The sequence below is a fragment of the Bombus flavifrons genome, chromosome 5 (genome assembly GCF_040668555.2).
Source record: "Bombus flavifrons isolate JBK064 chromosome 5, iyBomFlav1_principal, whole genome shotgun sequence".
Lineage (NCBI taxonomy): Eukaryota > Metazoa > Arthropoda > Insecta > Hymenoptera > Apidae > Bombus > Bombus flavifrons.
In genome coordinates this window covers 13,722,215-13,748,778 of record NC_138446.1, presented here as the reverse complement: position 1 = coordinate 13,748,778, position 26,564 = coordinate 13,722,215, and the positions used below count along the sequence as shown (strand labels likewise).

At 37.7% G+C, this 26,564-nt stretch overlaps 1 protein-coding gene across 8 annotated transcripts in view; it reads left to right on the top strand.

Moving 5' to 3' along the window:
* Positions 1-26,564, top strand: part of Sarm (sterile alpha and armadillo motif) — a 137,839-nt gene that overhangs the window by 94,677 nt on the left and 16,598 nt on the right. For 4 of the 8 annotated variants that reach the window (XM_069113957.1, XM_069113955.1, XM_069113956.1 and 1 more), the window contains exons 2-5: positions 17,385-17,519; positions 21,143-21,363; positions 22,210-22,474; positions 24,501-24,668. In XM_069113957.1, the coding sequence (XP_068970058.1) occupies positions 17,385-17,519; positions 21,143-21,363; positions 22,210-22,474; positions 24,501-24,668 (789 nt within the window). Of the gene's footprint in view, positions 1-817; positions 1,037-2,925; positions 3,231-15,292; positions 15,923-17,133; positions 17,154-17,384; positions 17,520-21,142; positions 21,364-22,209; positions 22,475-24,500; positions 24,669-26,564 lie in introns of those variants that run through there. The other 4 variants (XM_069113953.1, XM_069113952.1, XM_069113954.1 and 1 more) reach the window with 3 other exon arrangements.

Here is a 26,564-nt window from a genome sequence, read left to right as displayed (position 1 = left end):
TGGGCTACCTTTCCGGAGAACGAACTCCCTCTCTGCAAACCAACAAGCTTCTCCACCTCCTCGATCCATCGATGAATCATCGATTCCTCGGAAGCGGTGTTCTCTGTCGCACGATTAGATGCCCCTTCCACCTGTTCGGAGACTTCTTCGTTGCTCGATCAGGCCGAGATGGAGACCAGCTGATTCCGATCGCCTACTCTTGAAAATATTTGAACACTTGCCATAGGAAACTTTTATGTCCACGTTGTACGTATTACATCAAATATTTTCAAATTTCATCAGCACCGTGACAACACGCGACTGTCGTCGGTATATCGTTCAAATTTGAAAACAATCTGAAGATCTATATAGAAGCTACAAAATTATTCGTTTTGATTGAGCGCGTTTAATAAAAAATTAATATACCGCGTGCATAGCCACGTTGAGGATACGATCGATGTTACATCGTGTCATAATATCGAGAAGAAATAGTATCGATTGTTTATATGGGATATATATGGGATATTTTGTAATTTCTATAATATATTTACAAAACATTCTTTCGAATTTGACCGATTCTTAGATCGATTAGAGCGCTAACGAGATTCCAAAATGTCTCGTATATCACACGTAATATATTCATAAAAGGTATCTACAAGTGTTCGAACACTTTCGTGAGCCTGTCTATATCGCTGGTTCAGTAACTCTCGTGCCGCATGATAACGCGCCCCGCCATTGATAACGGGGTATTTGTAGCGACTGGGGCACGAGCGTAGCGGTAGTCTCGCGTCGTGGCTCGAGCCGATCGAATGCCAGTCGAATCTGCCCCGGCCATCGATACAGTGTTCCTTACAACGACCTAAACCGATTCGTGTACCGGTGAATGGTTGTTCGAACGACTTAGTTCGCTCACCTTTCGCCTTCGCTATACGTACGTTACGAACGTGTCGATGTCGACAGTACCGCGAACGGTGGAGCTCGTGTGATGATCGAAACGAATGCTTCTTTTACCAAATTCAATCCGTTTGAGGTTGGATCGAAACGAATAATTTAACAAGTGAGTTACATATTGAAATCGTCGAAGATCGAGTCGAAGCGAACGAGTTATCGTTATATCGTGAACGAGGAGAATTTCGTGGAAAATTGGAGGTGGAGTGTACCGCGAAGATAGTTCGCAGGCAAAGACGAAGATCGAACGTCTTATCTAATGCAATCAATTTCTGTGTTGGATTGGTCTTTCGTTGTCGCCGAGGTGTCGTGACCGAAAAGGCGGCTTGCGTAACACCGTTGTTACATCTTAACGCGTTACCATTCTGACGCGACGCACTTCTTTCGCGCATAATTAATCGGACGTAATTCAGCGCATACCATTAACAAGAAATTATTTATTATTCCTTACGAGATAAGAAACTCGTAGAGATGTCATTATTAGATATATCGTTTTAAAAACAAAAAACTGTACTATGAAACGAACGATTTATTTAAAAAGACAGACAGTCAATTCCGGTTAATTCTTTTCCACCGATCGTCAAGTTGATAGAAAATTATTTCATTTTATTTATTTATAATTTAAAGAATCCTGTTTCTCAACGCTTATCGTGGTATCGAAGAGAGAAAATATCCCGATGAAAAGAATTCTACGTTTCAAATTCCAAGTGCGATTCTTCTCGTCGACTTATTCTTGTTACAAGTTACAAAATGGAGTCCGAAGGTTCTTTCGAACGACACGAGGCACGTGAACGTTCGATCGAGCCAGGTTTTCGGTCACGACGGTTACGTAATGTGACGTGCGTGAGCTACTTCCGCATGATCGGCTGCATAGAAATGCAAGGCAAGGAGAGACGCGTCTCGAGACCGGCTAGAACAAAAGCCACGTGCATTCCTAGCCGCGCACGCGAACACGAGACGATATGGCGCGTTGAATGCGTGACTTCCTCGGCCGGAAACAGGACGTTTCGATTCCCTTCGCGAGCCAAGCGTCGATGCACGCAGCCAAAATTGGCCGACGGTATCGAAAATAATCCAACCGCTCCTTATCTGCGTCTCTTACAGCGAATATTATCGGCGGCGCTGATAAGCTGCGCTGATAAAACCTTCTAAGTGCCTTTCTGTTTCTTGCGTCACGCGTATTATGACAATCTTTCTTTCCTTTCTTCCCAGACGCGGCTAATTGACAGCGATTTTGATCTTTTGCAGTTTACATTATAAACGTTTTGACAATGTGTGTTGAATTTTCATGTTAAAGTTACTCGCAGTCTGTAACATTTTTTAGAGATAGCGATGTTCGTTCGAAAAGAGAAATCTTCTTCAAATTTTCTAAATTCTTCTTTATATTTAAGAAGCTAATTCTTCGATGTATTCTTACCGCGTTCGATATATTCTTCTCAAACATGTCCGAACCTTGACCAGCACAAATCCAAGGTTTAACAGAAATGTCCTCTTCGTTGTAGACATTCGATAGTTTTTCAAGTATATACGTATCTTGGAAAATAAAACATTTTCGTCGGCTGCATTCCTCGCTTATTCAAGCTTCATCGGAATTCCATCGCAGGGAAAACAACGTCTCTATTTGGACAGCTGTTTCACAAGGGGGTGATGGTCGCGTGTCATAAAACCGTAGAAAGCAAATCGTTCCATCGATCCCTATCGATCTGTTTGCATTGGTCCTACCACGAAATTATTATCTTGTCCCGTAATTTTCAGTCGTTAAAACAACGTTCTCGAGCACGCTTAATTTTGATACCAGCTTCGGCGTTCTATTTGCGTCCCACGAACTGCTCCCTCGTTGATAACGGACTTTATTCGCGACCGTAAATTCATTGCACAGCGAAAGATCAATCCATTTACCGACTAAATAAAATTCAGCGTGTTTTAAACAGAAATTTATAAGGAAAAGAAATACACGCGAATTTTAATCGCTTCGTCGTGTTTGTTTTCTTGATACAGTGCGTAACTGGGAAAATAACTAGACCATTGGATCGTGTTCGGAAAGAGCTGTATGACCTGCGAAACTATCGTCGAAGTCGAGTGGTCCTTGAAGATTCTATGAATAGAACGTGATAAATAACAAAAAGTAGGAGCTGTGTAACGATCAATTATCGAACATCGGTTGAAATTTCTTCGCGTGGCAGTGAGTCAAAATAGATTTATGAATGAGCGTCGACCGGGGACTGAACATGCTGCACAAGCATGGAAGCAGCAGGTCTCACAGCAGTTTGCTGTACAAGGGCAGAGGCGCTTTTCTCAAATCGGTAAGTTTATATCTTCGCTTTAAGGATCGCTTAAAGAAAATAAAATGGAATAGTCTGCTATAAGATTACATTATATCAATGATCGATAATATAAACAAAATTGGATCGCATATTGCTTCGAGTTCCGTACTCGATAAACTAAAATTGGCAAGAATCTTCAGTCTCGTACATACGTTTCAAATACATTCAAATGCCTTCACACACTATTATCATTATCCTATTGTTATCGTTATTAGCTGTCTAATCTTTTCCTTTTAACTATGACAAAGCAACGTCATGTAACCGCATATAAATAATATTCACGTGTGGAGTAAACATGGTACGTGTCAAAGGAAAGTTAGATAGCAAGGCAGCAATTAATCTCGACGTCGTCGTCTCGTTATCGAGATCATAAGTGACATGACTTCCCTCGTTCGCGTAATTACGCATATTTTCGCAATGAGTGTTTGGCGCGAACATGTCGAATGACATCATACTCTATTTGAGTAGGTGTCGAGAGAATTCAAAATTTTACAAATTAATCTTCGCTCGGCGGAGTGTCGTGTCTGACTCACCGATTTTCCAGTTCTTTTTTTTTTTGTCTCTCTCCTTCTCTTCTCTTCGATTTTTTCTAAGGAAGCTGGCTTCGATCTGTGTCGTTCGTTCATCGCCACGGTGAATGATGTATTACGTTGTTTGTTCAAAAACGATGACGTTTCGTCGTAGCTCGTTTGTTGCGCTCGACGAATAGCCGAGGTTTACAAATTGGATACTGTGACGATACAAAACGTTCTTTTTTTTTTTGTCTTAAAGAGAAAGATTTAACATCTATTGTTTCAATGAAGAAATAGTTCTGTTTTAGTTTAAATTGAAGTACAGAGTGCGTAGTCCGTGAGTCACCGGACGTTTATTAACTTTAAAGCTTATTTATCTTATTCTGTATTCAGGTCTGTACGATCCAATCTTGTCATTAGACTGACATAATTTTTTCACATTGAACTTTTACGATCTTCTTTACCTTTGCGTACGTTGTAAGACATTCGAGACGATGTCTCTAAAAAATCGTTGAAAGATTGCAATGAGAAAGTTGAATATAATACCCTTCGTTGAAATAGCTTCGTGATAAGATCCTCATAAAATAGTACGATTCTCTTTAAATAGTACAGTTTTCCCTACAAGATCTACACGATTAAACAGGTATCGATTTTATTGTATAAAAATAATATTCATCTACCTAAACTTGTTCGCATCTCTACCTGCTTCAATTCTTTTTATCACTCGAACAACCACTTCTCAACCCGAGTCCAACAAACTTCCAATCCTGACGTATCTCGACTCACCTATCGCTACATTCGATGTTTCCTGTTACACATCCGAAAGCAAACAAGCTACAGATCCAACCAAAAGAAAACAAAATTTCCATCATCCTAATCTATGTACGTATCTCGCATCTCTATTCCCTTCAACTTCGAAGCATCTCTTTACCCTTCAACACTCGCACCTCTCATTTATCATCACTCGAAATGCACACCACGTCGATGCACGTTGCCGATCGAAACGAAACGAAAAAAGTAGCTGGAAAAAAGCTGTTGTTAACAGAGAGGAGAAATCTAATCTGGATAGCATAACGGCCACGATAAAGAGTTGGACTTTACAACGTCGATCATGAACGAACAAACGAGAGAATTCTGCGAAAGAAGATGATGCGCTATATGTGCACACAGCCTAATCACAACGTCACAGTCTCTCGTGCGCGTCATTGTTTCGGTCACAAACGAGATTCGCGGTTGTAACCATCCATCAAGCAATCAAAGCACCGCGTCACGATCCGTTACAACGGCGTGACATCATTGCGCTAAAACCACACGCAATGTCATACACGAGTACACACGTATATACATTCTAGGCATATCAAACTCCACTCGCTGTCTAGGAATCGATGCTGAACGTACGGTTATTCTACGAATGTGTCAGTTAGATTGTAAAGTTTATATATAGAATTGCATACACGTTGCAACGAAGGGGTCAGGTTTTCTAAGTTCGCCAGATGACTAATCGGTGTTTACTGTTGTGATGACTTCTGGTTCGTGCTCGTACGAACGACTGTGATCGGAATAGCAAAAGCGACGATCGCGCGGGGACAGGTGGCTCGGCCGCCTCGATTTCTTCCACGAAGGTGAATGAAATGGGAATAGCGGGAATCTTGGGACGAATGCATCGATGCAATTGATCGTACTGAGGCTGTTTGAGCGGATTAGCCGAGGAATCGTAGCTGCGTCGTTGAAGTAACCGCGTGGAATTTGTGAAACGGTGTTTATCAAGATTTTCGGCAATTTTCTTTTGTATTTTTCTTCTTGATCTTCTTGATCTTGTATTTGGATAAAATTGCAACGGGGAAATGAATTTGTACCTTGGTGTGAAATAAGATAAATTATCGTAGAACAGAGTTATGATTTATGTTATCGTATAAATTTCGTAGCCTATTTAATACGCGTTTCTCTGCTTCTAAAATGGTGTGAAGGAACGTTGAGAAGATTTCTATTTTATAACGTCGCGAGTATCGTGTTTCACCATCAGTGTGTATCGGAACATCATAAAATACTGTAATGTACATTATAAAATATTTATTTCTTTGTACTTTTTATAAAGTATCCTATACGTAGATTAATCTATGTATGATATCGATTGCACGACAATCGTAAAAGGATGTGAGACGCTGTGGCCATAATTAGAAATTCAAACTCGAATCTCCTCTATTCACGCACTTTCACCGTCAATCATTCGAACGTTAAGATAATAGAAACTAAAACGTGAACTCTCTTCTTTTCACTCTTTGAGAATTCGAGCCGCACGCGGCCAGCATTTCCCATCGAAACTTGCTACAACTCGATTGCATCCGTATACCAGAACATCCACCGTCTTACTCACAGTCGCCCACTTTCACCTCCACAATGTCTCGTTCATTCATTCCTCAACGTAAAAAGTGAATACACTTTTGTTTCGAAACCGAGGGAATGACACACCGTACTATAATATTGACGTTCCTTAACATTCTGGATAAACGTCAAAATATTCGATTACATAATAACTAGTAGGATACGGAGAATCCGTATGAATCATTGCTTTAAAACATCGTCGATTAAGATAGACAAACTTGACTAAGCACTTTCAAAAATGTCTCTCGCGATCGTCTCTAGATATCAAAGATAAAGACATTGTTTTCATCGCGATATACATTAATAGTATAAATCGTTACTCTGTTCGACGATTTACTTATCCGAGTGCTCTACCTCGAAGCGATACAACGATCTCTACGTAATATTATTATGAAACGAAAATTCCTTCGATACTGTGTTACCAATCGTTCCATAAATAACAACAATTCATCGAATTACAAATCAATGTAAGCGTATTAAAATACGGTTGAAAGGTTCGTACAAAATTACACGTTTCGTCACCACGCCATCGAACGTAACCTATTCGAGTGTTATTCCAACATCGTTTCAGCTGTCCTCTCGAGGGACGCGCGAAAGAACCAGACTTCCTCTTCGAGTACCTTGGATGCCTCTTCTCCGTGCGCATTCCACGCCAGTATTCCGACACGGTGACGCAAATCGTGTTCAAGCGGTCGCAAACGGGTTAACAGACCGCTTCTCGGTAGCGATTCGTCTCGTGCCGTTTCTTTGGCTACCGTGTCGCCGCTTCTTGGAACCGTTGCCTCCACTCACGTGCCCCTCTCTTCGAATCCGTGATTGTCCGAATAAAACGAGACTCGACGAATCTCTTACGCAACGGAGAACGTTGTTGATTGAGCGACGATTAAATGAGGTAAACGGGCAATTTAATTGGCGTGCATGGTTAAAGGTAATTGAAGAGTTAACCAGTGAAAGAAACGACGATAGGATGAGCTGTGCAAGGTAGCTTCGATAGTTTCAACGTGGGTGGTTACTTTTTTTTTTTTTTTTTAGAAGCTTTGAAATGTTTGGCTATGGCATTAATCTTTCATTTTAATAAATGTGTTTACGTTAAAATATTAGGTATTTTTTAACGCAGAAGGGAAGTCTGGTATCGTCGAATTCGTGATTTGTACACTAAGTTATTTACTACTGGAATATTTACCCGTAGTAAGAGTGCTAAGAGAGTAGGCATGTTGTTCCTCCTTCCGCTGTAATCAGCATCTGTTAACTAAACAACTACTGATTGTTCAGTACACGATTGTGCGATCGTGATTCATCTTGTCTTTGCTGTATGTAATCGATACTTATCATGCGCTTTATCACATTCATGTTTAATGAATCATTCCAGTTCCTGTTTCCTGCAACTTCGTTCTGTCTTAATTAAATTTACAACTGATCGTACCTACATTATCCATCCGTCAAAGAAGAATTATTTTTTAGAATCAAGAAAATTCAATGTACGTAAGAAATTAAAAAGATCCTTCAACGTGTTATAACTTTATTAATTATTCTCTATATTTAAGTTCCATTTCTCCATTTTCATTCAGACCCGGTCAAATGACCAGTTCCGAAATTTAATTTAAATTTTATTATTATTCCTTTTGTTCGTCTGACTTCATGTAAATTCCGTTAATTAATCAACTTTCCAATTTTTGTTAATATAAGAATTTACATAAAGTTAGACGAACAAAAGAGATATTGACGAACGTACAATTTTTAATTAAATTTTGAAACGGGTCATTTGACCGGGTCTGGTAAGGTTAGCGTTAAAAATGAAGAGCATTTTTCCAAAGGTAAATTAGGGGAATTTACGACGGAACATCGATCAATTAAGATTCAGGTAAGGCCTTGCAACCTTGAAGCGACGATTTGTGCGACTAATTAATTTGGTCAGCCTTCGAATCATGCTGAAGCAGTTGCCAAATCGAGAGGCATCGGTCCGCAGCGCGCGCTCCGCCTAATGACATGTAATCATCGTGTTCCTTGTGTCTGTGTTCTCTTATATAAGGCTACAGAATGCGCTGGCCGAATGCCATAAGCTCGATATAAGTGCATCGCCACCGATAATCGTCGAACGCACCATTTTTTTGCGCAATTGCCGATGTCTTAATCGTTTCGATTGACTTTTTGCCCATTCAACTTCTATCGTACACTATGTGTGTAGCTTATGGTCTAACGATGAAACGAAGCGTGGACTATTCCGATCATTTTTTTTTCCTATTAAAGTGGTCAGCTCGAACGAGAAGTTGGTTATTATAATTACCAAAGACAACGATGCTGAATGCTGTGTATGTGATCCTTAGCGTGTTGGAATTCAAACGCTGATTATATTTCTCAATATTAATTTATGTGAAGTGGGCAGAAGGAATTCTAGAGAAGCGGTTGTTGAAATTCTTTTGCAGATTAAATTCATTAGATTTTCTTGCAGTAAAATATAGATAAGAATTCGTATTCTAATAATTCATCCATTCCTCCATCTATTTATGAAAAAGGAGGATATAAATTTCGCAAATTTGAAAATTTCGGGTCTTTGGATTTTTGAATTTCTGAATTTCTCAGGGATTTTTTTCAAATATCTTTTAGTTTCATTTTGATATAAATTAAGATAAATCCTTTTTGTGATACATCATTCTTGGTTAAAATAAACAGTACAAACTATATGCTTCGAAGTTAAAGAATAAGGTCAAACAGCCTACAAACCAAATCCGTCCAACTTTCCTTCTACTTAAAATAATTAATGGCCCCTAAAAGATCCTCAGCATCGATTAATTTCTCATCTAGAACCTGCAATTTGTCACTTTCAACTCGTCAAATGTTACACGGTGCTCTTTCTTGTTCTGATCCGTTCTAGATTCATTGTTCCAGCTCGTGAAGGACTGTTTCAAAGTTCTGGCTGGCGTGAAAGTTTCGCAAACCGGTCCCATACAGGATCCTTTGGGCTTCCCAGATCGGAAGTACCTCTTGTCTGTTGGTCGAATCGTAAATTGAATATATTTCACTGAAATTAATTTAATTCAATTCGCGTTTTAATTATTCTTACGTCAATCGAATACGAAAGTTGTGTAATTTAAATGAATTTATTGAAAATAAATACAATACAAACGCAATATTTCTCGTGGAATAAAAGATCAATGAAATCAAGTAATCTTCGGATGATCTTGTTAGAGATACTTTGAAATTTAAATGATATTTTTAGATAATAATTTTTAGAAGGTTAAATCAGTTGTACTGAAATCGTTCGATTGTTTACTAATAAACGTTCATTGAACGCTTTGATTATATCGCAGCCAGATATTTATAAGTACAGTTTCGACAATATCAAAGCTGATAAGAATTATCGATCATCAAAAATTAGAATTAACAAGGATTACCTACCTTTTCTCGGTACAAACTTGATTCGTGGTATTATTAGCCGTTTCTTGGATTATAATTTCTTTCACTATATCCAAAATTAAATATAAGAATATTTTAACTGGATATAGTCTCAATGACTAAACAAGTTTTCTCGTTGTAGATTTCACATTTAATATACATAATTATGTTTTTCTAATCGTTGACATTAACTCAAACACGTTTCAGGTTCGAGACCCCAGTTCTTAGAGCTGCTTGACCTTTTTTAAAATTCATAGTTTTATAATTAAATTTATTAATATTAATTAATTAAATATTAATTAAATCAGAGAAATCATGATCTCCAATGAATTCGAACTTTGTTTCGATGAGGAGCGGAACATTAGTTTCTACACGAGACGTTAATCGCAATTTCTTCTATTAAAATTTCGACGAATTTGGTTGAACCGTATTTCCCAATAAGATCACCGATTAATTAATTACAAATTCACGATTATTTTATCACTGTTTAGAAACTCTCTGTTTTTTATATTTTTTTCAATTCCCCTTCCAATTTTCCTACCTACACCTAAATTTATTTAATTTTAAAATAAAAGGAGAGCCTTTTCTTAAAATTCGAAAGCTCTTTTACCAATTGATTACCCTAATCTGATAAACAATATCACCAATAATCGATTTCCCATTCAAAAAATTTGTCACCATTTATATCTTCATCCAAATCTGCAATTTTATATTTCTTCCGATTCTTCGTTCAATTTTAGTTGATTTAGTACTTGCTTTAGAATTCGTGGCCTGTTATCACGGAATCGGTAAGGTGGATTTTCTTGGCGCGAAATTCCTCCGGTTCTTATCTCTGGTGTCTCAATGCCACGACGGGTCGTCAAGGAATTCCTGCTCTCGGCTAGGCGAGAGAGCTCCTTTATGCGCGTAGAACCGGAGGAACGTGTTTCCTTCGGAACTCACAGAGGACTTCTTTGTTTGAGCGGGCAACAGAGTGTCGCGTCACGCCGTACACACCTTCCATAGCTCGATCGCGAACGAAATTGTTGGAATTAGAAGAAATTTGCGTCATTTCGCGTCATACGTATGATTAAATAAACGAGTTCAAAGTTTAGGAAACTTGTGCAGATGCAAGATTCAATTTTTAGATTCCATTTAAACGTGTCGATTTATTCGAGTGGAAGATGTCGACACACACTGACTCATCAGAGTATTCGAGTACTTGCAGAAACATTTTATGAATATATTATGCGTGTTGTGTGAAACATTTTGAAATTTCACTAGTACTGTAACGAAACTCTATTTATCGCGATAAATTGTCGCAAATTTATCACATTGATAAAATTTCAAACAAATCCGAAAGTGTACATAGAAGGTACAAGATATCTCGGGCAAGTTGTATCTTACAGAAAACAGAAAAGAAAGTATTTAAACAGTCGATTGTCCGTTATATCGTGCTGTATATTAATTCTTTTATATACCAAATATATGCATGCAATAAATATCTTACCGACATTTTGATCATCGATGAATCTCTATACGTAATTAAACAAAAGATAGGTAATGAAAGAACAAAGATAAAGTAGGCTACAAACTTGAAAATCATACGTGTCTTTGTAGAAGAACAGAACAAAGAACTGCGTGAAAGTTTTCAAAGTCTAAGCGTGTTTATAGAAATTTTATTCTTTCCATCTGAGATACAAATTTTATACGCGTAAATTGCAACATCTCGTTTTCTCTTATAATAAATAAAATACAATGGGGCCAACATTTCCCAAATAATTAACAAAATAATTAAATCCTATTTAGATCTTAAACACGAGACATTGTGCGAGTTATAAAAGGAACATAAACAATGAATAAAATCAAGATGAAGAGAATCACAGTGGGACGAGGCTCGAATTGGAGCCTTTGTATCGTTGGAAATCCGGCTTTAACGCGCGGCGCAGCGGCGTCTTCGTCAAGGATTATGAACACGAGCTTACAACCCGTTCGTATACAGACGATTCTCTCGATACAACGACAGTGTCACGAGGCGACGTCTCCGAATCGCCTCTTTGTGTCTGGCGAGAGTCAATACGCCTACAGCTGTCTGCCAATGCTCTCGGTGATAGAACCTTTTGCTTACTCGAAGCCACACGGAAGCGCCAAGAAACTGTCTCCGTTATACTCAGCTGGAAACCTTGAGACTCCATTCCACACGCGAAATAGACAAGTTATTGTTAAATGACAATGTTTTTAATTGTCTCGATTGAACTTTATCAATGCGTTTGATTAAGTGCCTTTGGGCATCAAGGTTTTTCTTATAGATATTTCAATTGATGAAGATGCACAAGTGGAATTGTAGAAAAGAGCGTTCTTTGTAACCAGACGAACTATTAAGTTGTTATTTATTAGAAAAATATTTGTAAATAGCGTTCACAAAATTTTTGTAGAAATTCTATAATCATTCTACAGCTTTCTCGTCAACGCCGGTGTGATAAAGTCATATGCATAGTTCTCGAAACTTACACAAAAATACTTCATGATATACTTCTTCTTCAGAAACATGTTCAAAGACAAATTTCTATTTAAATTTCATCTCTTCAAGTCTGTTCCTTCAAAATATGAATTTGCGTAAATATCCGCAGTCTGTTAACGAATATGATTAATTTTCGACACTCGTCAATGATACATGGTATTCTTAAATGATCTAGACAATTATCTACATGATACGAAAACACTCCCAATGAAGCGAAATCAAACAAAGTGAAACACGCGTCACTCGAAAACCATCCAAGAAAATCCTATCACCTGTTCCAACAATAATAGACGAGCCAAGTCGAAGGTATCGATCGAAACAACCTACATAATATTTTCACTATCGATCTCATTCTTATCTCGGGACACACGTACCTATGTAATCACGACACGTTCGAACAATCATCAACATAGTGCAACAATACTTGTTCGAATCGTGCTAAGAAAATCTAATCGCTAAAGGAAATCAATGGATCAATGGATCAATGGATCGTGGTAATTGTAACAGAGCGTTTATTGCGCCATTTGTGACTCCATAAATCAAATGGCGCCAATCGTTGACATTTATCGTTTCTTTTCTTAACGAACTAGCTGGAAAGAAATTATTTGGTCGCTGACCTATCAAAGCGGCGCGTCGCACGCCGCACCTAACTTCTTATCTATTTCTTTTCGAAAATATTTCTCCTTATCTTTTTTTCTTTCGTTCCGCCTGTTTCTTTTTCCTCTTTGACTTTTTATCGTTGTTTCATCTTCGATCCGTTGACTGAATTTTCAATTCTTACGGCCGACACGTATGTCGAGGTCACCCGGTATACTCTCGCCAAAATTCCACGACATTCGACGTCCTGGTTGTTGGAGTTTTCTTACATTCACCTCGTTAGACCGCATTCCAGTCTTTGTGTCCCTCTTTTCCATCGCCCAGCTGCTTACTTTTTCTCCTCTGCTTCTTTCTTCATCGTCGCTCGTTCCTTATACAGTGCATCGAAGATGACTTACGGGATTGGGCTCTGGTTGCTGAGCTTAAGAGGTAATGACGGTAATATCGCTGGTGAAGAGGTTCGTTGTGCAGCGTTTGATATGGTTGGTTCGCGTCTTCTTTCTGAACTTTCTCCGATCGTCTTTTGGTCTCAATATTGTAATTGCTTTACGGTTGAAAGTATCGAATAAAAAAGATCTTTTTCTATACCATAATTGCGTATATTAGAGTTGATTCATATCATTTCAAGCAGTGTGTGGCACTCTTAATTACTACACATGAGTAGAAACTATTAGCGAAAATTTTATTACATGGCCATTTGTTGCATTCGATACTGTTAAATTTTGGTTCGAAGCTGACTTTTCTTACATGACCGCAAAGTGGTTAAAAAATTGTTTGTCAGGTGAAGTAGCCTGTATATACAAATCAATTTCTACAAAAGGTAGCATCGTGATCTTCGTTCTTCCTCCTATATTCAATTTCGACAATATGGAACTTCGAAAAGAGGAAGGTTTAATCACTTCCATTGCAATCTTCGGGTCTCTCTTCCTGGAGTGTCCAAATCTTGAAAGAGTTCCATATGCCATAACCCTCGCTTCGAATACCGACTGGCATACATTCTCAGCTTCCTTCAGTGGTTCGTTCAGTATCACGATAGACGAAAATCCTGACCTGGATTCTCAGACGCGCTTCACTGTGAGCCCAGAACAGTAGATAAGAGGAAACCAACATTCCCTCGAAACGTAAATCAGTCGAGGGCTGTCACGAGTCGCTTCTAGACACGTTAGTTTTATAGACAGACTGAAAATAGATAGTGGTAGATATACGAGTGTTGTTCCCAAAAGAAATTTTACTAACTTGCTAAATAGTCCAAAGCTTTTCCGGAGTATGATGTAATGTTCTCAATTTCTTGTTTCTTTGTGACACGGTTTTATCAGATTATGACATATATAATCAAATGGAGCAGAATACAAGGAGCATTAAATATTTTTGCATATTATGTGCACTCTGTACGTTATTCCACATTTAAATATCCCGCAAATGCATATAAAGCTTTACAGTCTAGTAATCGATCAGTGATGCATTTTTCTTTATTTTCTACGATTGTTTGCCGTTTTACTTCTATATTTTCCATTCCACTGTCATAAAGCTCTCGGCTGATCTTCTAATACTTTACAATTGTTATTTACGAGGCAGCCTGTACATGTGACAATTTCAACGTCGTCGTTCTCATACATTGAGAAGCCTATTATTACGTTCAGCATAAACAAGCAACTTCATGAATTGAATTTTATTCTCCAATTTGAGTTCCAATTGACATGGAGATTCGTAGAAGTCAAACCATAAAATCGATCGATTTTTCGATCCCATTAATTGCTCCGCTACCCCTTGTTGAAACGGGGGCGGTTGTAAAACTGGGACAACGATAACTCGATTCTGCGAATAACGCGGCACTTTTTGTCTTCGGTCGTTCTAGCATGACGAAAAACTTTCGTCGGTCTCCTCCGCATTGTGTACAGTGTCCAGCCTTTTATCTCTAGCGAAGAAAAAAAAGCATAACTAATAAGATAACGTCTTTACGATCATCTTCGTTCTTTCGTCCATTCATAAAATGGTGCCATCTGTTTTATGTAAGAAATAAAGGAATTTCACAAATTGACGTTTATTATTGATAGAATTCTTATTAATGACTTTGTAATATCTATATTGGAAATAAAATATTTAAGACTACGAAGGTTTTATAGAAACTATCACAATGACCAAAATCTCTCATTAAATTTCAGTATTATCGAAAAGCTTGACATCAGAATTGCCAAATAATTAGTAATCGAAATCGAAATGAATCTTTTACATAAAGATCATTTAAATTTCTTAAAATACGGCGTGAATTTATTAAATTTCTATGAGACTACAAATTTATCATTTTGTCTATACCAGTAGTTCCGCTATGAGATTCGGACATGAGTGTTTACGTTACGGGGGGGGGGTCTTCTTTCTACGCTTTGAATAACAATTATCAGAGATTTAATGCGTTTATTTCATTAATTCACGCGCCATATAATAGTCAAGCACGTCTTCGTTAATTTAGTTCATTGCTTTTTCCTAGAATCCCGACGTACGACCTGGTTTTCGTTCTTAATTCGAGGCTTTTCTCACGTGCGCGTTCGCTATGCGGAATTCGCAAGTTCGCGGGGTCGCCGTGGCGGGGAGGGCGGCGCTACGATCGCGGCTCTCGCGGCATCAGCGCAACACAGTCGCTCAGTTCGAGTCTGACCGTCACGCGATACTTATCAATCCGGCTGCCGGCTACGTGTGTGTCCTCAGTGTCAGCCGGTACACATTCTACTCATTCATAGATATACGAAATATAGACCGCGTGTACCTCAGAGCCTTAAAAATATTAGAGATATTTAACGTGATTTCTCTTTCTCTTTCTAACAATTGTTCGTTCCAGTGACAGAAAAGGAACGGAAGACTTCGCTGTTTATCTCTTCTTTTTCGAAACGAGGATCACGCTCTTCATAAGGCATTCGTGATCTATATTTATGTTTAATTATACGTTCTCCAGCATAATCATCCATCGAAATCGATCATCGTTCAATATTCCCCGTTACGAAAGTGACGGATCTGATCAAAAAGTCATCGTTGCGTAATTCGTAGTCAGGATGAAAGAGCAATCACACGCGTAGTCAAAAACCACAAGTAACGATGACACGTGAAATTGAACGAATATCGTTCCGTGTGACACCAGTGCCCGTGCAGATCCGGGAATCGCATCGGGATGCTGCGAGTACATGTCGATCGAGGTTCTCAAAACGATAAGGAGGCAATGGCGGGGAGAAGAAGAGATAGTAAAGAGGAGTAGGTTGCAAGAGGAAGTGTGCGTGCCCTCGCTGAACTGTCAAATGGTTAGTGTTTCGGCCACTCGCGCGCCACTGTGCCCGTTTAAATACCGTATCGTTCTTCTCTTAACCTTTTTATATCACTGATTGAATGATCGTTCGTTGATTATACCAAGTAATTTTAGCCAATTTTCATATGTGACAACTATTTGTACACAATTTATGTAATCAAGTAATACTTCTTATATGGATGTTTTGTATTTTTTCTACTATCTTTATCAATTTTTACCTGTGATAAATATCACCGTACAGTCCTTGTAGTTAATACTATATAACAATATGATAGCGTTCCTTTTATAAACCTTGAAAGTTTTATTTTTTTCAATATGCATTGATAACTTTGATGTTATTCCGTGGTACGATTTAGGTGTCACTAATGTACAGAATTAGTATCAAATCAGGGCATTACTAACAACAATTATTGAATTAGCGCTAAACTAATGTCTCGCCTTACTATCACATGTCAATATAGAGTACGTGTGTACTCTCCGTTTACACGTGTACTAAACGCGAGTACACTCTGTTTACATTTTGCCATAGCAGTTTTTTAAACGAGTACTCGACGTGCGTGTATGCTGGTGTGTTGATACACAAGCGCGAGCGGTATGCGAACGTGTTTCCTTCGGTTCCGTTGACCACAAGGTTCCATTTACGTAACAGACGTGTTGCGAGACTCGCATATCTCGCATGTCTTTTTCCTAGAAACGTCCAAGTGTGCTCGTAAGCCGTACGTGGAATCGAAAGCTTTACGAAGCTTCTTCGTGTCACTTCGATTATTTTTCTTTTTCTTTTTCCTCCTATTTCTCTTTTATTCCTCTCTTATTCCTCTAATACCAAGTCTAACCTCACTCGAACATCGCTATGAAACAACGGCAGTGTATTTCTCTAGTTGCATTTCTCGGTCGCGTCATCGAGGTCGAATCTAAGAAAGAACGTATTTACTTCTTGTTTACTGGACTTCGATAATCTTCTCAGAGTGGAAGCGACAAACATTCGTTTCCATAATGCTTTTCACGCGTTATACCAATATGCTTTCGAAACGCGAGCCAATTAATGAAGCGAGAAAGGCCGACCACTTTTCAACGAATTTTCAAGATCCGGGATCAGCTGGTGGATCGGTCGTGTGCAATTAACGAGCACGTGGGTGGTAGCTGTTCGCCTGATTTCCAGTCGCAGCGACTTTTCACAGTTCGATCATTTGTACTTGGTGTGCCGTACGGTGAACGATAGTACTTGTGTACGACAACAAATTACGATATACAGACTTATGCAAACATTCTGTCGTTAAATTCACTCATACGATAATAGATTTTTGACACAATTTTTGAGTCAGTATAAATTAGTGCGACGATTATGTTATACGATATTTAATTGTTTTAAATTCGAGAATAAAATGAAATAAATACATCGAAAACAATAGGAACCAGCAATGAAAGTTGATGATTAACCACGTGGTTTATTATTGCAGATGTCGGAGTTCCCAGTGGAGGGAGGGGAAAACGGTGACATGCACACTGTTATGGAGAATTTTCAAAAAAAGAACAACATGGTAAGCGGAAGGAGCCACGTTACCCATCATCCACAGGTCACTTCGTCGTCACAGGTAAATTTTCAATTACATATTTAATTAGTTAGTTGTAAAATAAAACACCAAACAAAGTTACATACATAATAAAAAAAAAAGAAGATACAAATATTAAGGAATGTATATCAAAAACAATTATCGATAGACTGGATTTTTATGCAAAATATTTGTATTTCAATTAAACTAGACAATTCTAAAGAAGTAGACAATCAAACAGACAATTCTAAATATATAACTATCTGTATGACTAGACTGCATATTTATGCAAATTTATATTTTTCTGAATCTTGTAACAAGTACTATACTTTGAATACTTTATACATTTTTGCATATTTAACGAACTCTGTGTTTTTCTACAGAAGTATAAATGCATAAACATCCGCAATCTATATGTATATTTTATGTTTTATATGATCTACATTTTTGTATACGGCGTACATTTTTCTATATTCAATCTCGCGTGAATGCATAAACATTCGCGTAAACACCAATCTAATTACCAGATAAGTGAAACGAATTTTTAAATAGAAAGAAATCAAAATACAAAAAACGAAGGAAATGCTGGTTAGTTATTTACTATAAGTTTCCTATGTACCAGTCTATCGATTGATTGCGCTCAAAGTTTCTAAATGTAACCACTGTTTTGACTGCACGAACTACATCTAATCGTTCACATGTTTCTCTGCCAAGAGCTGGCAAAATTCAGGTCCAAGAGTGAGTTTTAATCTCTGCAACCCCGTCTTCCCTAACGCGTGTCTCTCAAGAATGACTTAATAAGCTGCCATCGAACTTTCTATTTGGAGATTATGACGAAGAATGACCTTTAATTCGACTAGAGCGTCGCGACGCGACGCCTCCCACCCACGCTGAATTTCCCGAATTTCTCGAAAACTAGGAATTATTCTGTCGAGAACGCCTCCCGGTTCCGCGACCAGCTTGAACGAATTTCCAAAATTAAATCGACGTCACTTTTCACCAAGTATCACGCGCCACGTGGCCAGGACAACTCACAGACCATCTTAGAAAGAGAAAATTCTCAACAAAAGCGAAGCCAAGATATCGAGCTATCATCTTTGATAAAGCATGATCGATATTTTGAAAACCTATTGCGAGTAAAAATATGTTTAATTTCTACAAAGCGTGAGTTGTTTGTTATAAGCAGATTTCGAAATAGATTTTATAGTACCAATATAACAGCGTGAAAGATAAAAATTCCTCGATACATTCGTTGCTATTAAAATATGACTAACTGTGTGTTTGTTTTTCATTTGTTCAAAATGGAACTTTAAGTACACGTCGGTCTTTGTACGCGCCTACTTTCAAATCCTGTATTTTCTGTTTATTTCGGTCACGGGATATCGTGATTTCTTGAAACAGAATTACCTACACGTTCTTGTTGAAACTATTTATACCTTCGCTTTTTATGGGCACTAAAATGATATATATGTAATTGTACTAAGATAGAATCGCCTGTAGTTGTTATCTGTGTTAGTTGCAATAAGCAAAATTCTCTTGGCGCCAATTGGTACACGTGGAAAACGTTGAACCCTCGCATAATTTCGGTCACGTATTTCTTTTCAATCACGTGACTCTGACCCTCGGCAGAAGTTTAAAAAGAAAGAAGATTAACTAAAAGATCGCGAAGAAAATTTGCAATAAGATCAAAATTCGATTGAAAGTAAGGGAGAGTCTAGGTTATCTATTTTATTGAGAAATTATAATATAAAGATCTAGAAACGCGATTCGTTGGTCGAAATCAACCGATTGTGCAATGATATAGAGTCCACGTGTTTCAGTACCGCCCACTGATACCCTTATCATCGAAACATTCTCTTTTAATTACGCCTCGATTCCATTCTTAATGGATTTTCATGTTAGTAAGCTTTCGATACTCATCAGTGTATTTTGTTTCGAGGCAGCGTTCTTGAAAGTGCAGTGATTTGTCGGGAATTTAAATAGCTTCTTTTATTTGATAGTCTATTTGCATCGATGAGTCGATCAGACGAAAGTAACGATCGTCGAGTAATCATAATTAGATCGTTTTTGATGCAGTCTGTTGAGTAGGTAATTATTTGAGAATTTCTTACATTCTTTGTATCAATGAGTGATAATTACTAATTGGATCGATATAGTGATTAGATATGTGAATAAAAAAAAAAATTGAAGTTCAGATTATGACTGAGAACTAATGGCTCATTTACCGAGAATTCATTAAGAGATGAACCAGATTTTGGAATGGTATTTGTTAATTCAAGCATTTAAATGTTCACAATTCTCAATACGAAAATTCATCTGTGTATTTAAATCTAAATTAGAACGATGGAATTTCGATACAAAAATTCACGCACAAACGATCAAATGATACAAAGATTCATCAATTTAAAATTTAGTTCTAAATAATTTTATTCTGAACTCTATATTTTCATAACATCTGCATCGTTATCATAAGTAACGCTATGCTTCTTGAAACTCAAATCTTTAAAAACTTTGATCACGATCATCAATATCGTACGTACAGTTCCCAGACACTCGAATTAAAAACCGATCTTTCTTATCTCTCTTTAGTCGGAATTCTTCGTCTCTAAAGAAATATTCACATAATCACCGATCTTATGCATCCTTCTCACTTTACGTAATTCTTGCCCACGTGAATTTTTTTTTTAACCTGACCGAAACCAAACATACGACTTGCAGGCCTGCGATCTTCAAGGATATCATTCTCAAGGATTCATAATCTCTTCATAACCGCTTCATAATCTCTTCTTCCTCGGGACGTTGAATTTACTCGTCTTCTAACGAACGTTCCTAGGAATGTTCTGAGAATCTGTTGAATATTAGAGTTTCCTAGAGTATTTAGAAAATAAATTTACATCGTTTGTTTGGAATAACCATCGAATCGATCGTTGCCACGGCAAATGAATTATTCGGAGTTTGATTTCACTGGAAATAATCCGCTGCGTTCGAATGTCTGATATACAGGGTGTGCCAGAAGTAGAATACTGATATATGCAGCTGATTACGGAGTATCAAGTGTCACATAAAGTTTCTCTAATTTAAAAGCAATTTAAAAGACCGTCTCTGTTGTTTGACATGACATTTCACTTCGATAGTTTATACCTTCAATTACTCGGTAGATTTTTCTACCATCCGATAACGAGAACAGTTTGATAATCGAATCTTTCGTCGCGCCGTGTGATCTTTTATATCATCGAGTGCTTAAAATTTTTCTCCGCGTAAGATTTCTATTTAAAATTTCCTCTTTGTAAAATTTCAAATACACAAACTGAACGTAAGTTCTGATCTACCTTCCCTAAAACACTGTCATCCAATTTCCCTGAAACAAATCAGATCACCGAAATTACATAATTTATCGAGAAACGTAAGTTTTCGCAATAGACGCACAATAACCGCGAAAATGTCATGGATTGGGTCCAAACAGCTTAACAAGAACGAAAAATCTGTGAAAAGTGACTGGGACGATTCGCGTGAAAAACAGAGACCAAAGGTGTGCTTTGAGAGAGCGGTTACAAAAAAAGAGAGAGAGAATGAGAGTGAGAGAGGAAGAGCCTGAGACGAATAGGCGAGAGTGAGTCATCTCACGTGGATTTTAAATAGAACGTAAACGGCTTTTGACTCGGCAGATGCTGACGACGAACCAGAGCCAGAGCAGCAGCAGCAGTTCGAGCAGGGTGGCCAAATCCTCGCAGAGGATTCTTACCTCGTCTTCATCGAGTGAGATGAAAGCAAGCTCCATGAAGAGCGACCTAAGAGAACTTCAACGCGGCATATCCGAAATGAAGAACAATATTTCCACGAACTTTTCACAACGATTGCGAAACAGCATGGAGAACCTCGTGGATAGGTAGGTCCTTTAAATTATTATTACTCTTTATATTCGCTTTACGTTCGTTTATATATTTAGTAAATTGTTTCATTGATTTATGATGATCGATCATCTTGTATACGCGTGGGAATCACTATGTTATTATTGTGATAATTTGTTATTCGTGTTTAATATTGGTATGATAATTCTAAAAGTATACTTTGTAATAGTAGAAGCAGTGAGAGTCGTGAATCTCGAATTTTCGCTTAGAGGAAGTTCCGCGATACATTTCTTGACATTTGAAATGTTGAGGACAGATAAAATCTTTGATATAATCAATGTTAAGATTTTATATAAAGCTCGAGATTAAAAAACGATTTATTGTAGTCGATTGGGAAATTAGGATTGTTAGGAACGAAGATAAAAGTACATTTAAGAAAATTTGCAAAAAATCAATCCTATCAAATCAATGTAAATGAAATTAATAGCAATTTCTCGTGCCATAGAGTGTCTAGGAGAAATCTTAAATTGACATCTTACCAAGAATACCACTGAACTGTCAAAAATCTTCAGATAAATTGTCGCATAAAATTTAACGAATCCTCCGTACAGGATTAGATTTCTATTAAATTCTCGTGCAAAATTGGAACGTGCAATGATCGAAACCTCGCGAATTGAAGAGTCTCTGCGACTAGACTCGATTTCTCTCTCGTAATCAGCAAAGTCACGTCCACCGCGTTATTTATAACCGGCAAATTCCCGTTTTAGCCGCGTGCTAAGCGATTATTTTCAAAGCTTCTCTCGCGTTCCTCGCATCGCATAAACACGAAACGCGCGAAAATCTGCTCGTAATCCTTACAAAATCCAGTTTTGTATTTTTCACAGAGATGGAAACGGGACGGAGGAGGGTGACTTGACGGAGCCATTGGTGACGTTTCCGGATCCAGACACTCCACCACCCGCCACGGGAACAGTTACGTTAACAGGAGGTTCACCCTCGCAATTGAGCTCTCTGAACTCACTGAATAATCTTCACAATATGAGTCCACCGATCAGCATGTCGAATATTTCGAATATGACGAACCTACCTGCTGGACAGGAGACGATGAAATTCGAACAGAAGAAGATGACAAGTGCTTCCAAGACGAAGGTAAGATGTTTGGTATTCTCGTTTTACAAATTAGATTGAGGATAGCGAAGAGCTCTCTTGTATAACGATAATAATAATAATTTAGCATACGATAATATTAGTAAAAGTCACAAATTACAAGTTTGATCCTGTCTCTTTCAATCGTCCAATTATATGTCAAATAGAATTGATTAATTTGTAACATTTACGTGTACAGTGTCACCTGTTTTATTGTCAAGTTTATTATGAAAGAGGATTTATTAGTATCGCTGATAATTTGCAATTTGTGGCTTGTAAAATTTCATTGACAATATTGGTTCAATTGTACAAGGACGTGATTTGGATATCAAATGGGAAAATAGAAATAGTGATTCAAATGTTTGGTACTTTTGTTTTGTAGATTAGGTTGGTGAAAGATAAAGAAGCAGTATTTTGATGACTAAAAATAGGGAAAGTAATTTGGGTAAACATTTGGCTTTCTTTGGGATTTTTAATCAAGTGTTACACAGAGCAGTTTGGAAATTATAGTATAGCAGTTGAAGAATTGAAAATACTCAGTTTGCAGTTTATCGTCAGTAAGGTACAACACAAAATTACAGTTCACGTGTCACGTAAGAACAAAGCCAAATCCTACAACGAACAATTTCTACTGTGTCTTCGTACTTGTTATAAAAAAAGGTTTTATCTAGACATTCAATTTATCTTTCATTTTTTTAAACACTAATCGATAAAGAGTTTAAAAACTTAAAAAGGAAACAAGGAGAAAGCGATGTATAGTATTACAATAAATTATATTTTATCGATTCAAGAATTTTTTCAAAGTTATGAAATATAATGCAATACAATGCAATAAATATAATATAATATAATACATTCTAAATCTCGCCAAGTCTCGTGATCATTTTATTATAAGCTTAAAAGTCTTAGAAACTCTAATTGTGACAATTTATCGATGAAAGCTTAGTTTTGGAATCGAATCATTTTCTGTTCGAAATTGCGCGTGAAATAATCGATGTCTCGTGGAGATCGCGATGCTGCGCAATGTTTGGCCGAAGGTGCGGTTTCCTCTAGGTAGTCTAGGTCAAGGACTTCGAGTCTATCTCTAGGTAACTCCTCTAGCCAAGCTATCAGTGACGTATCTATTCGCTGTGTACATCTCGGGACATAGTATTATCATCCAAGATGGCATTTCATTTTTCATAATATTATTATACGTATAGTATTATACGTAATAATACACGTACGTATAATAACATAATAGTATTATACGTAGAATGATAGTCGGTTTCGTGCCGCTTATTTTTAATCGACGAATGTCACGCCTTATTCCCTTAAGAGCAGAACTCTTTCCGCTTGAATTATATTTTTAACTTCACTTCCGTCATGGCAAGGTCGGTGTTTCCACCCTCTTTCGCAAACTTAGAATAATACAGTCGAAAAATTAACGATCCTCCGTCAATCTCTTCAGTCTTATTAACCTTTCTAAATCATTTAGGCCCTGAGTAAAATTTCACACGTGAATATTTTTCAAGCGAATTTTTGGCGAAGAAATCCTACGTACGTCTGTTTATTGGATCTAAATCTTCTTAGAACTAGACGCATACCAATGCCATTTAACGAAATTAGACTTGTGTCTGTCCATTGAGCGTAAATCTCCGTAGAACCAGACAATTTGCGCCAATGTCATTTGGCGCGATTTTGGGCAGAGTTTCCATCTGAAGGCAATGTTTCGCTTTATTCCATAAATTCAGCGTTTCTCTTAGCAATCGTGTGATACCTCCTCGCTGAGTCCAATCACCCTACCATAGGGTTGTTCGAATCATTTTCTCGTTTTTGATAGTTTCTCTTGCTGGACCCTGGAGTACACATTTTCTCATTCTTTCGTTGTTATACTAAAAATTGATGACATCTCATAACATACGAGTTTGATCATTCTGTGCAAAGATGAGAGCTAGGTTACAAGATGTCGAAGGTTGGGCGACTGAAAAATTAACCGATCTTACTGTAACATGGACATTTATTAATCTTCGATTCGTTTGAATTGCAGGTTGTTACGGACGGCTTTAGCGCTGAAAAGGCGACGGCGAATAGCGCCGAGATGAGAGCTTTACAAGCTGGCGACGTCTCGTACAAGGAGCAAAGCGCCGCGACGGCGGCCAGAGCGCGCGTCGAACTCGATGGCGTCTCCGCTGAGAAGAGCGTCGCCGCTGCAAGGGTGAGTTTGCCATAAAATTGTCTCTGACAGTTTGATAAACTCTCGCGTATTTCATATACATTAGAACCTCTTAACTTACCGTGAAGATGGTGGTAAATCATTCTAATAGGGTGGCGTATAGCGAGAACCAGAATAGCCAGATATGTAAGAATGAATTTATTCGTTAAACGCGAGCTTTAGGAGCTAGCTGTAGAATTTTAATAAAGATTCTTTATCTCTTGCGAGGTCTACGATTGAGATCTGGGAATTCCAGAATTGAAGTCTAGAAATGTTATGTATTTCACTCTTAACCCTGCAGTGTTATTAATACGTAATTCGACAAAATAATATAAAACCAAAAACGTTGTGCGTCTATTATTTTCTCATAAAACGAAAGAAACTTTTCGGACAACCTAATAGATATGTATAATTGCTTTCTTAGTATGTTGAGGAACTCTGTGCTATGAAAGTAAGAAAATTTTAATATGACATACGAATACGCGATACTAATGGTCACAAGTTTGATAACAGAACAAATGAAATTCAACAACCAAACTATCCTATCGATGGGAAGTTATAAAATTGAGAAAGAGGAGTTTGCTCTTACGATTCTTCGATTCGCTAATGATACGTTGTAACGATTCGCTAGAAATGATTATACAAGAGAGCGCACAATGTACGAATAACAAAGAACTGCCGTTTCTTCGAAATATCTGAAACGAAAATGAATAGAGCTTGCAGTTGTAGGATCAAAAAATAAATAATCCATTCACAAAGAGCGAATTGTAACATCTATAGATAGCAGAACACTTGCAACAGTCTGTGTCTAATAAGATTTAGAATTTATTCACACGAAGTGAAACCTATTTTCCTGAAACTCGCTGTAAGTATCTTTCGTCTATTGTTATCACCGCGAATGTAGTTGGAAAGCAAATATCGCGATATCGGTTGGTTCCGGACGATTCACCGGAAGGCGTTGCACTGGGTGCGGCCTAAACTCAACTCGCGTACAATAGTTTGGCACGAAACTGACCGAGCTAGCAGAGAGGAACTTGCCTTCCCTTGGGTCGTTGACACGATCGCTTCTCCTTGCTGATGATCTCTCGCGTTCGAACACCGACTGTTCTCACGCGATCGACGCATAAACATTTTCTTAAACGTCTCCGATGTTCGGGGAAACGCTGAGCCATTACTGCATCGTTGGAACTTCGGCACACGTGTCACCACGAGAGAAATCTGGAAGAAGATTCAACTGTCGATCTGATTATGATTCGAAAAATGATTTTCTCACGGATGTAACAAAGCGTTTCTTAGCGATCTTTTTCTTCTAACGATGTTGGCTTTAGGGTTGCTCGCCTAAGAAAGATAGAAACTAAATTAGGTCAGAAGAAAGAAATCATGGAATTTTTAGAGAATTGAGAATTTACCATTGGAAATTACCATTCTGTCGCATCTTTCTGCGCTTGTAATCATTTCTATTGACGATAATCTGAGAGTAATTTAACAAGAAATCGTTTTAAGTATACTAAACTAAGATAATTTTCTCTTAATAAATTAATCTTCTAATCGCGTTTCTTTTCATCCTCCGGCGACAAAACATCAACCGAGTTATTCAATCTTCCTAATTAATTATCAAACAACATCGAACGTTATTATCCGAGCTTCTATTTCAGTATCATCAAGCAGAAATAATCAAGATCTAATTAACAACTGCCCAATTATAAAGTATTTCGTTGAAGATAATAATAACAAGCGTAGAATATTCTTATAATCACTCGATTCTATATATATGGCCGATTTTCGAGAAACACCGATAGCTTATCTTGAATCGGTCAACAACTGTCGTTATTATATATTCATCCTCGTTTCAACTTCTTCCTACGTGGTGTGCAATGTCGAAGTATGTCCCAAGAACGC